Source organism: Pseudopipra pipra, chromosome 6, assembly GCF_036250125.1.
Source record: "Pseudopipra pipra isolate bDixPip1 chromosome 6, bDixPip1.hap1, whole genome shotgun sequence".
Classification (NCBI taxonomy): domain Eukaryota; kingdom Metazoa; phylum Chordata; class Aves; order Passeriformes; family Pipridae; genus Pseudopipra; species Pseudopipra pipra.
In genome coordinates, this window is record NC_087554.1 from 4,657,071 (window position 1) to 4,670,926 (window position 13,856).

The 13,856-nt window shown below is 38.0% G+C and overlaps 1 protein-coding gene across 4 annotated transcripts in view; it reads left to right on the plus strand.

Annotated features, from left to right (window-relative positions):
- Positions 1–13,856, plus strand: part of SHANK2 (SH3 and multiple ankyrin repeat domains 2) — a 335,607-nt gene that overhangs the window by 89,317 nt on the left and 232,434 nt on the right. For 2 of the 4 annotated variants that reach the window (XM_064657129.1, XM_064657128.1), the window contains one exon: positions 13,370–13,420. The exons of the other annotated variants lie outside the window; for them this stretch is intronic. In XM_064657129.1, coding sequence (XP_064513199.1) covers positions 13,370–13,420 — 51 coding nt within the window. The remainder of the gene's footprint in view (positions 1–13,369; positions 13,421–13,856) is intronic. 4 annotated transcript variants of the gene reach the window in all.

Genomic DNA, 13,856 nt, shown 5'->3' on the forward strand with positions numbered 1-13,856 from the left:
GTAAAATCAGAGGCCGTATACAGATCTAGTGCTAGTCACTGAATTAAAAAAAGAAATATGTCTATAAAACACAATCAAGTAAAAAAAATTATTTGAGGATGCCAGGGGTAGTTGCTCTGATTGGGGACAAAAACGAAATGTATTTTTGTATATCAAAGAGTGAGATTTATGTTTTGTAAAGTGAGAAATTAAGTATTTGAGTGGGTTGTACAATCCTCAAAAATTCTGGTGAAATCCATAATTCTGGTGAAATCCATGCTATTGGGCTAAATATGCAGATCAAGGGTCAGGTTGGGAGCAGACAGCAAAACTCTCACATGCTGAAATCCTGAACTAGTATTTCACTGCAACTTACCATAATGATTTCCAGTTAGTCCCTGTGAGTGAAATTCCCAGTGTTGTTCAGCCTGGTAGCTGGATCCTTCTAAGCCCTGTAGCTCCCTTTGGAGTTGCTGGAAATGGTCAGCAGGTGACCCATCCCTCAGGAATTCACTTTCCAAATCAGCTTTCCAGACAAGGTGTCTGATCCTACACCAGGATATCTTTGGGGGACAAGGGCAGGTATTAGAATAAGTCAAGGAGTTGAATTAGGCTGAGGGGATGTAAAAAGAAAATAGCACTTTTGAGTTTATATGTGACCTGAAATTTGTTCAGTCATCTCAGATCCAGTTTTATAGGTCATAGATCATAAAACTGGAAGAGGTTTATGTGATCATGCTGTCTGACCTTCTCGTAGTTTGAATCCTGTTTGAACTGGATCATAAACAGGAAAAATATTTTGTCTTGTTAAAGATCTGCTATACTGTAAATGGGATTTGGAAAACTGTATCCTGGTCTTGTGATCTGATGGGTTTGAATCCTTTTGTTTTAGTTGTTCTGGAGTTATCACCCCTTCTTTAAAGAGATGTATCTTGTTTTTAACATCATTTTGGCTGCAGCAACTGAGTGTAGCTGAGCCTCCTTAACTGTACCACATCTGTGCCACATTTCTCTCCTAAAGCCACTCCCTCCTTAGAAACTGAGAGCTGGTCTGAACTATTAGAAAGGAAAAACTCTGAGGAGGAGATATAAAACTTGAATGGAGGTTTAAATTAAATGTAAGAAAATACCATGGACTCGGGTGGGTTTTATTTCTACTGCAGTTTGATCAGTATTATCTTAAGTGCCTTCTCAGGCTGCACTAAAATCTGTCTCCCTGAACTTTCTGTAATTGTGCCTTTTTTAAGAGGCTGTGCCTACTGGGAGTTCTGTGATCAGTGTATTTCAATCATTATATATATATATGTGTAGGTCTCTGTGTAACAAAACAGGAGGGATTGGAGGGCAATAGCAATATTAGGATACTAGAAAACCAGTGGCTATTGAGGTAAGGGAGGCAGCCCAACAAGGGGTGCTACAGAAGAAAAATTGTTTGAAGAGTCTCACAGAAAATTCTGCTATTCCTGAAAAGTTAATGTGATTTTTTTAAATCATTTTTCAACATGAGCCTCAAGAGCTCTCCAAGATTGTGTCAAATGCCATGTGGGATTTCAAATGGAAACCAGGTCAAAAATAGAGGGAAGATGAGTGGAGAAATAGATGTGTGCAGACTCCCATGGCTCTCTTATTTCTTCCATTTACAATGGTGAGAACACAGGAAAAAGAGATGAAAGAAAATGAAATAAATGCTGGAGCTATACATATATATATATATATAAAAGGCAAAATAAGATTGATAAAAATAGTCAGGAATGCTTCCTGAAGAACATTCCTCTGTTTCCCAAAGTAAATGCAGAGATGGACCAAAAAACCCAGCAAACAACCCCCCCACCAAAAAAACCCTGAAAACCAAACCAACCAAACAAAAAAAAGGGAGGAGAGGGAAAAAGAAAACCCACATGAAAGTCAGTGTGTAAAGTAGGTCCTTATGCTGAGCACTTCCATCACAAACCTCTCTATGCACCCAATAATTTCCTTTATGTAATTAAGCTGCCAGTAGACCACAAGGTTAAGACTAATGGCACAAGATTGGATTTGTAACTTCTGAATATGTGGATTTTTGTGTGCCATTGTGTATCTTAATCACTGCATTATTGGAAAGAATTAGGTTCAATGTAACTCTCATTTGGGGAAAGGAACAACTTGCATGGAATAATTGAGTCTGGATGGGGAAAGCCTTCCAAATACAAATGCAATTTGGTTACATTGCCAATCATATGAAACAAGCATTTGTATTTAAAAAAAACTTTGTATGAATAAAAATCTAAGTGTTAGTATGAGCTTAGTGATTGCAAGGATAATATCTCTCTTTTTAGATCAGTTCAAAGACCCTTTTTAAGTTGGCCTTTTCAGTAATTGTTAGTATTCTCCCTTTTGAACAGATTTATTGCACTACATTGACTCCCTTACTTGAAACTCCTCTTTCTATTATGCTGAATTTATATTTACATTGCTTTTTAACAGCTAAATGTACCAGTTTTCATCCAAAGCAGGTTATTTATCAAAATGAAGTTGATGTTATGTTTCCCATTCAATACACAATGGTTTGACAATTTACTTTTAAGAACTGAAGCTTCACCGAAGAAATTTCTTTTAATATCTTCTGAATAATCTGATTTTAATAACAAGTGTCAGAACTTTTTGTGAAAGTTGATCTGGTAATATGCAATCTCTTTAAAAGGAAATAGTATCCTAACACTGAGGGTTTGTTGTCAAATTATAGATGAGGCTTGATAAAGGGATAGGCTTTGAAGCAGAAAGGGACAGCTTTGTAATGAGTGTAATATTTCACACTGTATTTCACACTGTTCACAGCATTTCACACTGGTTACTCCATTTATATCTCAGTCTCCTGGGCTGTGTCTGAGTTGACAGTCTTTCCCTTGGAGTTCAGGATAAGCTGCATCTCTTGCAGTCAAGGTCTTGTCACACTGTGGAAGATATCTCAGAGTAAACACTTGCTGAGTATTTAAATTAGTTCTCCTTAGGATCTTGAACAGAGATTCCAAAGAATCCAAGGCAAATGATACTACCTGAATTGTTTCTGTCATTACCTGTCCATTTTAATGAACTGGTGTTTGGAGATTTTTATTTTTTCTATTTTTATTTCATGGCCAGATTTCCACTTCATTGACAAAATAATGTGTTTAGATGATTTTTGCAGCTGATGAATCAGAAGGATGTCTTGTTTACTGTTTTCCATGGTTCTTTCCAATCACAAGTGGAAGTCCTGTCTTTGTGAGTTTTCAGGAATAACTGAACATAGTAATTTAAACCAGAATTTAGGGATGGCACATGTTGTTAAGGGATGAAAATTTTAATTTCTTTGATTTCCAAGTTAACCAAACTGACAACTAGCCTATCTAAACCTCTTTTTGTATTTGGGTGTAACTATAGCTATAAACACAAATAAGCTGGTTATGGAATGAGCTTCTGGGTTTGCACCACTTTCGCTGGAGCATCTCTCTCCACTCATTCCCTGATATGTGGCTGAACATTTTCCACCTGGACAATTGTTCTGGTCTCCTACACTCTGTCCTGCTGAGAGTCCTGGGGTGCATCAAGTTTGTTTTCTCAGTAAATCTCTGTTCTGTTTGGATTTTTTTTTTTACCTTTTCCTTTCTTGATAATTTGATATGCAGGGTTTGAAGTCAAAAGACTATTTTCTGCTCCATTTTCTATGTAGTGTTGCTGAAGTAATTGTTCCAAATAAATAAATAAAAGGCAGAGTTGTGACACCATCTTGACTCAGAAGAGGTTGCAGACTGAATATTCTCCAGCCAAGTGCCTCTAATTGGCTGAAATCCATGCTGAATGAAAACAACAAAAGATTTATGGAATTGGAGAGACAGGAAAATTTACAGCAATAAGACTGTATTATTTGTGTATATAAGAGTATCTCTGCTTTCTGTTAATTATAATTCTCCTGACTCTGGTAGACTTGCACTTCAGTACCCAAGTCAAGATACCATCTGAAACCTGTCATCCTTCTCTTTGGCTTTCAGAAATACAGAAACTATGAAAATAAAATGCCCAGATTTTATTACCTCTCCTAAATTATTCACTCACCAAAAAACCCCATTACTTGATAAATTCCCATTATTTCTGTATAATCTTTTGCACTGTAGCATTTCCTGTATGGAAAACTGCCTCTTCTATCTCTTTGGAACAGCTGAGATAGCAAAATTTAACATATAATCTGTGATGCCTTTTCAGTTTTCAATGTGCCTTATCAAATCCATAATTTAACACAATTCATTTATTTATCCTGAGGAAATTATTTGCTGCTCCTGAAAAAAACCTCCTAAGTGCAGGCTCTCAGCTGACTGGTTTGTCCTTTGAGTCTCCCTCCCTTCCTTTGGCTTTCCCATCCATCCATGAGTACTCGTAGCATTTCTGGGATTTCAGGCACATGTTGCAATTTGACCTCAGATGTTTTAACAGATTAAGGTTGCACTAGTCCAGATATCTGGGGTCAGACCTTGCAAGAAAGCAAAAGACAAAAATTTTGTGTTGGTTCAAATTTATCCTTCTTTTGAGGGCTATACTTTTTATTTTGGGTCAAAGCATGGCTTATCTTGCCAGCTTCATTAACACTCTTGAGAGTGCCAGGTGCTAAAGAGCTCTATTTTTGCTGTGCAGATCAAGTGTGTCTGGCTTCTTGTGGCCTATTTTTACATATTTCTTCATTCTATGGCTTGGAAAAGCTGTGAAGGGAACGAGGAGATTGCAAATAGCTGGAGAAAACTGCTATGATATTATTACAGGGAACTGAAGGGGAAGATATATCTGTGAGATTGTATTTCTTAGAGGGCATGGAATTAAAATTAAAGTCAGGAAATGATGCATATAAAAACAAATAAAATAACCAGTGGAATGGTACATTTTGTTAGCTATATTTCAGCACTCAATTGAGTATTTGCAGGTAATTCCATGAAAAATACCTTTGAATAAAGGATTCTCAAGTACCAGTGGCTTGGAATTTTCCCCCTTATCCACAGGTATTCCAGGACAATCTTATGTAGCATCCAGTACTGAGTTATCTGAAGAATGTGAGGAGATGTTGAGGAGCACGATGGCTCTTTCTCCCCAGAGGAGGAGGCATCTGATCTACAGGAGGAAATTGTGCTTACACCCTGTGATGTTCTGTCTTACAAACGGACAACTGAGGAGGCAGTAGGGAACTCGGAGAGGGGACAGGAGATGCTCTGGTCCTTTGTGCAGAACCCCAAAGCCAACACAGGGACTCTGAACTGGCTGCAGGGGCAAGGACTGGGCTATTGCTTGGTGGTAGTTGATGTACAGTTGATATTCATGGGGTGGAAACACAGAAAAACAATGGAGAACTGCTTAAAATGACTTGCAGTCTGACAGTAAGGCAAAAAAAGGTTATTAAGTCTAAACTAACCAAACTATTTCAATTCTCCCTATGGAGATCTTTTGGACACTCTTATTGCCCCTTAAATTCTCCTTGGTTGATCCATAGCCCTGCAGAAAAGGACCTGGGAGTCTGGATTGAAAGGAGGCTGAACAGGAGCCAGCAGTGTGCCCAGGTGGCCAAGAAGGCCAATGGCATCCTGGCCTGGATCAGGAACAGTGTGGCAGCAGGACCAGGGAGGTGATTCTTCCCCTGTACTCAGTGCTGATGAGGCCACCCCTGGAGTGCTGTGTCCAGTTCTGGGGCCCTCAATTCATTGAGGTGCTGAAGCAGGTCCAGAAAAGAGCAACAAGGCTGGGGAAGGGACTTGAGCACAAGTCCTGTGAGGAGAGGCTGAGGGAGCTGGGGTTGTTTAGCCTTGAGAAGAGGAGGCTCAGGGGAGATCTCCTCACTCTCTACAACTCCCTGACAGGAGGTTGTAGCCAGGTGGGGGTTGGTCTCTTCTCCCAGGAACCAGCAGTAGGACAAGAGGGCATGGTCTTAAGCTGTGCCAGGGGAGGTTTAGGTTAGATATTAGGAAGAAATTTTTTACAGAGAGAGTAATCAAACATTGGAATGGGCTGCCCAGGGAGGGGGTGGATTCACCATCCCTGGAGGTTTTTAAGATGAAACTGGATGTGGCATCAGTGCCATGGTCTGGAAACCATGGCAGGGTTGGATCAAGGGTTGGACTCTTAGAGTCTTTTCCACCCGACTGATTCTATGATTCTATGATATGCAATAGTGTGGTTGTGTACCAGGGACTCAGTGCCTAAGACAATGTTCTGTCTGCATTTAGTGCTGTGTTTGCTCTTTTCTACATCTCTGTGACTCCAGGTCCGTGTCTTTTGAAGGCAATCCCAGAAGTTTTTGTCTGCATGTGCTCAGGGACAGCATCTGGGAGACCCCAAACTGGAAACTGTAGACCTAAGCTTAGTTTTGAGCTGTGTCTAACATTGGGAACCCTCCAAGCAGGGGGATTGTTAGTGTAGCTTAACAGCTCAGTCTGGCTTGAGGAATGCTTAGAATGAGCTCATTTGTCTGCCCCAACAACACGCAATCAATTTGTGATTGGCTGTAACATCCCTGAGCTTTTTTTTTAGCACTTCTTACTCCAATCCTGTATTGGATTTGTCTAATTTCACCCCCAATAAAGATATTATATTTTTTCAGCTAATTACATCTTGCCTGTTTCAGATCAGTTCCCATTTAATCATGATTTCTTTCCTCTTTCCTTTTTTTTTTTTTGTTGTCACCTTTCCTTGTTTTTCTTTCACTTTTGTCGGTGCCAACTCTCTGATCTGCATTGTTCCTCTGTGCATCAGTTCTTTACCTTGGTTATTCAACTTGTATTCCCTTAGAAGATACAACCCTTTCCTGTATCTGAGGCAGTTACAGGGTTTTCTGCGTGTTGACTTTTCCTTTCCCTCAGCAATTTTATGGGAAACTAAGATTATTTGTTAAGGAAAATCTCCTCCTTTCCCTAAAAGAGAGCAAAGCTGAATTCTATGCAGGGAAATCTTTATCACCTATTCAGAGCTTGACTGATCCAAAGCTAAAATTCTTTTTCTTTTGCAAACACTTGTTGGTCTTTGATTGGATCCAGGAACTTCCCTATTTTACAAGTTCTGCGACATATAGTTTGGAGTTCAGGAATTAAAACTAGTCAAAAGTGATCCCAAAATCCTGGTGACTTTCTTCCTTTTCAATCTGTACTTAGGACAGAGGTGTTTTTTTTTTCTTTTGCCCCATTTTCTTAGCAATGTTCATTCAGACATCTTTTTAAGCAACAGAGGAACATTCATACACGTGAAGTTAACCAGGAGAGACAAAAAATGTAAGAAATAATCTGACATTGCTTATTTCAACTAAATGAAAGCAAATTTAATTAGCTAGATCCCTAATATTGAACATGCTTTGGGTTTCTAACACAGGACTGTCCTTCTCTCCTTGTAGTAAATAATGTGTCACCTTTTTGGGTTTGTGTGGGTTTTTTTAGTTGCATAGTGGGAGGACATAGGTTTTCTGATGATGGAGAAGATTTTCCCTTTCATCATCTTTACTGGAAAAAGCTGAAGCTTGAAGCCAAAGCTGGTGGAGGTTTCTCTCCACGTGCCTGCACTGAAGGATTTTTTGTGTGGTTTTCTTCTTAAGCAAGAGAAGATCCACTTGAGTCAAAATCCTTGTGGGTTAACACACAGAATAAGCGCTGCTTATTCTTCTGGGGGAGTACCTTAGAAAATACATTTCAAAAGTTGTTTACTGGCAGAAATTTGATGCAATTAAACATAATTTTTGGCATGTCCAGAGATTTGGAGGGAGTACTACTTAGGAAGGACTTAGTGATTAAGCAGTAGACTTGATTTCATCCTGTAAATGACCATCAGGGCTGCCAGAGGTACCAGGGAATTTCTCTGCCCTTCATTCTTTCCTCTTTCCAGTCAGTGTTTCTGTTTTCCACCCTTGGCTACTTCTAAATAACCAGTTGCAGTTTATTCTCTGCTGAGGAGGGAAAGAGTTCAAATGATGGGGGAAGTGTTTCTGCTGCCTAAACTCTGTTATGCAAGTGACAAATCGTGTTCTTTATTAAAGAAGTGTAAATCTGGATAAAAGCCACATAAATTAGTGTGGATTTAGGCTAGTGCCTTATCTTAGGGTGTGTTTGGGTTTTCTCCCAGAGAAGAAAAAAGACAAAATCTTTTTTTTTCCTGGCTGCTGGTGGACTGCGTCCTGTGCAATCTGAAAAATATCTGCACACATTTAAAAATCTGCTTTGTGTCTTCTCTCCAAGGGAAAAAAAAAATGGAGTAAGTTGGGAGTGAAGAGTTGTTTTAAACCAAAGATTCTCCATTTATTTATACTGATTATTTGGTAACAACATGTTCTTGACACAGGAAGATAAACTGTAATGTACTTCTGATATCCAAATGTTCATAGTGATCTGGTGCTATATGCAAATTAAAATCTAAAGTTATTGGATTAAGGCTGCGCTGTAGCAGTTATAATGATTTCTGAAGGAGCAAGTTGCAAGGACATATGTACCTTATATTACACCAGCATATGGCTTAGACATTTTGCTACCATCCCTCACACAACTGGCTCTAATTTTAGAATGTCCTTTACTGCTCACAGCTAAATTGTTTTTGTTATATAGGTTTTTTTAAATTAAATAAAGGATTTTTTTTTATTTGCAGCATTTTAATAATCATGCTCAAGTTCATTAAGCTTTGCAGAAACTAGGAAGAGATAGGAAAACAATGAGTCATTAAAATACATGTTGGGGAGGATTAAATTCACCATTCTGGCTGAATTGCTTCCAGGCAGTGAGGAAAGGTCAGGCAAGTATCATATCATGGTAAAGAAGTCTCAGAATTTTAACAAATGTTTTCTGTGGTTTAGTTTTTTTTTTCATGGTAAATACTCCTAAAATTTGACTCTGAGAGCACCAAAGTCATCTCTGCTGGATGAGAGGTGCCTGTAAGGGCCTGGCATGGTGATACTGGGTGACACTGGGAGTTTTTTGACTGTCAGTGTGCACCAGTGGTAAATGAAGGGATTTCTTAACTCCTGTGTGAGTCCTTGTCCCCCAAGATCAGCATTTTACTGAGTTCTTACAGCCCAGCTATTTAAAAAGGCAAAATGTTCAAGTCCAGAATTTATTTAGTGAGATGTCAGGCCAGTACAGATAATAATCAGAGATCATTATCAAATAAATAGCACCCTGTGCCTTCCCTTCTTTACACAGTTCTGTAAATGCAGAATTACAAGAAAAATGGGGTTTTGTCATGACAATTCACATGTATACTCTGCTCATTTTTGTTTCACAACAGAGCCATTGCATTTATGTTACTCTCATGAAACCCACAGGGTGTCCTTTTCAAATAGCTTTTGTATTTTGGTGTTAAATAACATTTTATCAGTTGCTTACTTGTGGCAAGAGATGAATAGATGCTTTAAAATGATAAAATCCAGATCAGTCATTAAACTTCTTTTACCATGAGATAAAGAATATTTTCTGCAAAGCTGAGTATCTTTTAATTGCATAAAACTGAACACACAGGGTCAAGATATACATATATATAAATAAAGTCATTAGGGCTACCTTTTTGTTTTGTTTTGTTTTGTTTTTCTTGCAGACATGTAGAAAGAATCAGTTTAATTAGCACTGACCCAAAAGAAGCTTGAAATCAAAATCAGAGTTCTATGTCTACTGATACTCAAGATTTTCTCTTTTAGCACATAAAATTCAGAATAAGGTCACTTTAGTTTGGATTTGAAGAGAAATGCCAGCTCTGAAGTATTTGCAAAATATTTGGGTACATATTTCATCTCCTTTTTTTTTTCCAGAATGCTCCTGTTTTGTATATCGGGTCAGCAATTGAAGCATAGATTTTTAATTATTCAACTTAAATGAACAGTCAGTTTAATTAAGGATCTTGATAATGTATTTACAATGTGTAGTGATATAAACAGCTTATTGTAAAGGATTTTTGAAGCTTCCAGTTGACCTTAAATTTAAGGGTTATTTTTGGCAAGGAAATGCCTCTTGTGTGTGAGATTTCAAATGCATATATTGTGAAAGCATTACGTCTGAAGGACATCTGGGATCGTGAGAACTGGAGATGAACATTCTTTTAGGATGTGCTTGTACTTGGTCTTCCATGTGTGAATATCCAGCCAAATTCTTACTGAAATCATTTTTCATCTCAAATTCTGGGTTTAGAAACACTTTTTCTCATTGTACCTGGAATATCTGACATTTAGGATTTTTCTTTTTCCTTAGGTTTTCTGATAGTCAAATATATTTCTGAAAGCTCTGCAAAAATATATGACCTTAATGGATTTTTTTTGCTACCTAGAGTGAGGCATATTTGATTATTATGGATTATTTTACACTTTATACTATAGTTATGACAAGAGTGTTTTCCTGTCATTTTACAACTTCATGAAATCAGGTCTAGAGTAGCCAACAGTTTTTGGGTTCAGCTAATTGTTGAAATAAATAACTAGTTGAATAAATCTAGGGGTTTTTTTCCCTTGAAAATGTCTTGTCTGAAAAAACTGCACAGCCTAAACATGTTATAATGGTTGTCCTTAAAACCAGAAGGGTTAAAGCTGTTAAATTCTGATGAAGAATATTAATGCGTGGAGTTTACAGCCATCTGAGTATGCAATGAAGATAATAAATTCAGGCACATGGAAACACTTCATAGTAAAGGATTCATGTAGATTTCATGGAAAATTTGTCCAGGGTAATTTGTATAAACTTGTAGAAATTATGCAAACCTCTGCTATTCACATTAGCCTCTAAATAATGGTTTCTAACTTCAAAACTGAGATCGATCTTAGAATTAATTTATTCTTTCTTATCTTAATGTTTATTGTTGTGTATTTCTTAATAAAATAGTTGTCGTAAATCATGTTGTAAGATAATTCCCATTGATTCTTACTATTGAAAATGAAGAACATTCCTTTTGGGAATTATTTTTTTAAATAACTGAAATTTATTTATATGCCTGACTTTTGTATGTATGTCCAAAATCTCTTACTCAGGTAAAGAATGAACACGACTGTAGTCAGTGCTATAATGATCATGAGAATTTAGTGAAAATAATAATAATAATGGATCAAACTTCCTTATGTGTGTGCCAAAGGACCCACCTTTATTGACAAGAAGTTAGAAACTACTTGAAGGAAAATAAAGCAAGTTCCTTTTCAAAGGATGAGCACAGGGCAGAGCTTTTTCCGTCCCCCAAAACAGGCCAATTTCCAGGCTAAGCTGCACCAGCCGCCGCTGGGATTGGAGTTGTAATGGTTTGTGCTGCTCCTCCCGGAGTCTCCAGTCGTGTGGAGGAGCGTTAGGAGTTGTGAATGATCCTCATTCTTAACTGCTCTCCCTTGATTTGCATTTGATTCTGAGCTGCTTAACCACTGGTAGATTATTTCCATTTTCCTGGTGAATAATGCATGAGGGTATATAAGTGGATGTTCCTTGACTGAGTGGGCTGCAGATGAGAAGTGTCAGCTCCTTTGCAGCATTAATGTGCATTTTTTTTCCTCAGGTTAAAGCTGTAGGGAACCTAGATAAGCTTTTTTTGGAGAACTCCTACAAATGCCAAAATATTGGCAATGTTTGCTTTTCCTCTTCTTTTCCTTTTGACTACCTCTTATTTGAATGAAAAAAAAAATTGCCAATTTCCCATTACAAGCTTATTTTCCCTGGGACTCCCCCCACAAGATTTCAATGCAACATTGTTGTACCTGCTGCTTAAACTTCCTATAAATTATCAGGAACAGGGTTTTTTATATATATATATATTTTTTTTTTCTGCCACTAAAGTTAACTCAGAACACTGATTCCTTCTTACACCTCCTTCTTGCTTCTTAACACTTCCCAAAGCAATATTTGGAGTATCCTTTTCTGCACTAGCAAGCTTGGGACACAGATAAATGCAATTCTTGTGTATAATATGTGGAATATTTTATGGAGGAAGATGTAAACACATTAAATGCTGTAATAATTGAAATAACACTTGAACCCACCATGATCCACTTACTAGGAAAACCTCTTCAAATTTTTCCCTTATTAATTTATTCAGGGAACTTTGAGTACCTTACTGTGTACTTGTTTCAGTACCTGGATTAGGCAGAGATTTTCTTCTTTTTTAGGTTATTGAATAAATACCCTTTGATATTCCAGATTTCTTGAAAAAATTAAAGCACAACTATTGTCCTTCTTGGCTTGTGATTAGGTTTATAAATATAGGGCATCTGTTCAAGATCATAATTTGATCCCTAAAATATCAAAACTCTGACACTTATGTCATGGGCTATTCTAAAGTAAATATTTAATTGGAATGGTGAAATGTGAAAACTTCCAGGGATGTAGGAAACATATCAAATACTTTGGATAGTGGTGTTTAATATGAGAGTCCTGTGGGAGAGTGGTTAAAAAGAGCTTCCTAAAATATGGAATCATGCTACTGAACAAAAGTGTTATGAAACACAACTCTTCCAAACTCCCCAACTGTAGCAGTATCCCTTGAATTTACAGACATCCAGACATGAACTGTAGATAAGTGTATTGTAAAATAAAGCTTTTAAGGTAAACTTAGTCTGACATTTCAGAATATAAAAGATTGAAAGCATGTGAAATTGTAGGGATTGTGTAGTAAACAAGGTATTTGGAGTTGTGCAACTGTTTACAAAGCAGATTAATAGCTACAATAATAGAATACCAGAAATATTCAAAACCAGCCCTACGAGTATTTTGTGAACTTCTTATATTAGCTGAAGTACAGAGACTGAAAATTGCAGAGAAAATACTTGGCAGACATGCACATTCTTGGGGCTGGGTTCAGGTTGTACAGTACGAATTCTTAAAATACAGCCAAAGAATAATGGAGAGGAAAAAGGAAAATCATTTTGAGGTGTGATTAAAGTTTGAAATAATTGCAAAACATGCTTTGCAAGCCATTTTCCAAAAAGATAAGTGATCTTTTTGTGATGGTGCTTCTGTGCTTCCAGTGTGGCAGGGAGGGGGGGGGAGTTGTTGGTGTCTTGCAGAAGTCAGTTCTTGACTTGCACGTGGCATTCAAAGCACTGCAGTTAAATCAGTGTTTCTCATTGTTCCAGGTGTATCTCTAAGATATTCTAGTCTTCCAAGTCCTGTGTCGCCTTCCTCTGCTGACCTTAATCGCTAATGCTCTTCATCACCTTCCAACACCTCATTCCCATTTCCCTGTTCCATGCGCAAAGTGACAGGGGCAGTGGAGCAGGAGGAATTCAGAGGAAGTGGAGTTCACTTCCTCATCTACTGTGAATGTTTATTTTGTCCACTTTCCAGTTTTCAAACCATGCCATCAGAAGAGCTTTGCTTACATAAATTTCTGCTTTCAAATGCTCTCCCCTTGAAATAGAATTCTGATACCTAACTTCTTTTGATGTTGCCTTCGTTTCTTGCCCTTCTTAAAGGATCCTGCTTCCCATATCCAAGTAGAAGTCCCTGGAATCCGTTGCTGTCAGGTAAGGATTAAACCATGGTCGTTTCTTCTGTTTGGGGGCAGCAGTAGAAAGGTCTGATTTTGGTGGAAAAGGAAAATCAAGGAAACACAGAGTATTTCAGGAGCACAGCCTTCCCAGAAGGAAAGACTTCACAGACCCATCATCTGTTGTCTTGAGCTTAAGTTGGTGTAGAGAAAGAGGATCTCTAGGAAGAAATTCTTTACTGTGAGGGTGGTGAGGCCCTGCACTTGCTGTGGAGAAGCTGTGGCTGCCCCATCCCTGGAGGTGTTCAAGGCCAGGTTGGACAGGGCTTGGAGCAGCCTGGGATAGTGCAGGGGGCTCGAACTAGATGGTCTTTAAGATTCCTTCCAAGCCAAGCCGTTCCGTGATTCTATTAAAAATTTTGGGCTCAGAATGGCTCTGAACTCCACATTTGGGCCTCAGAACATTGAAAAGA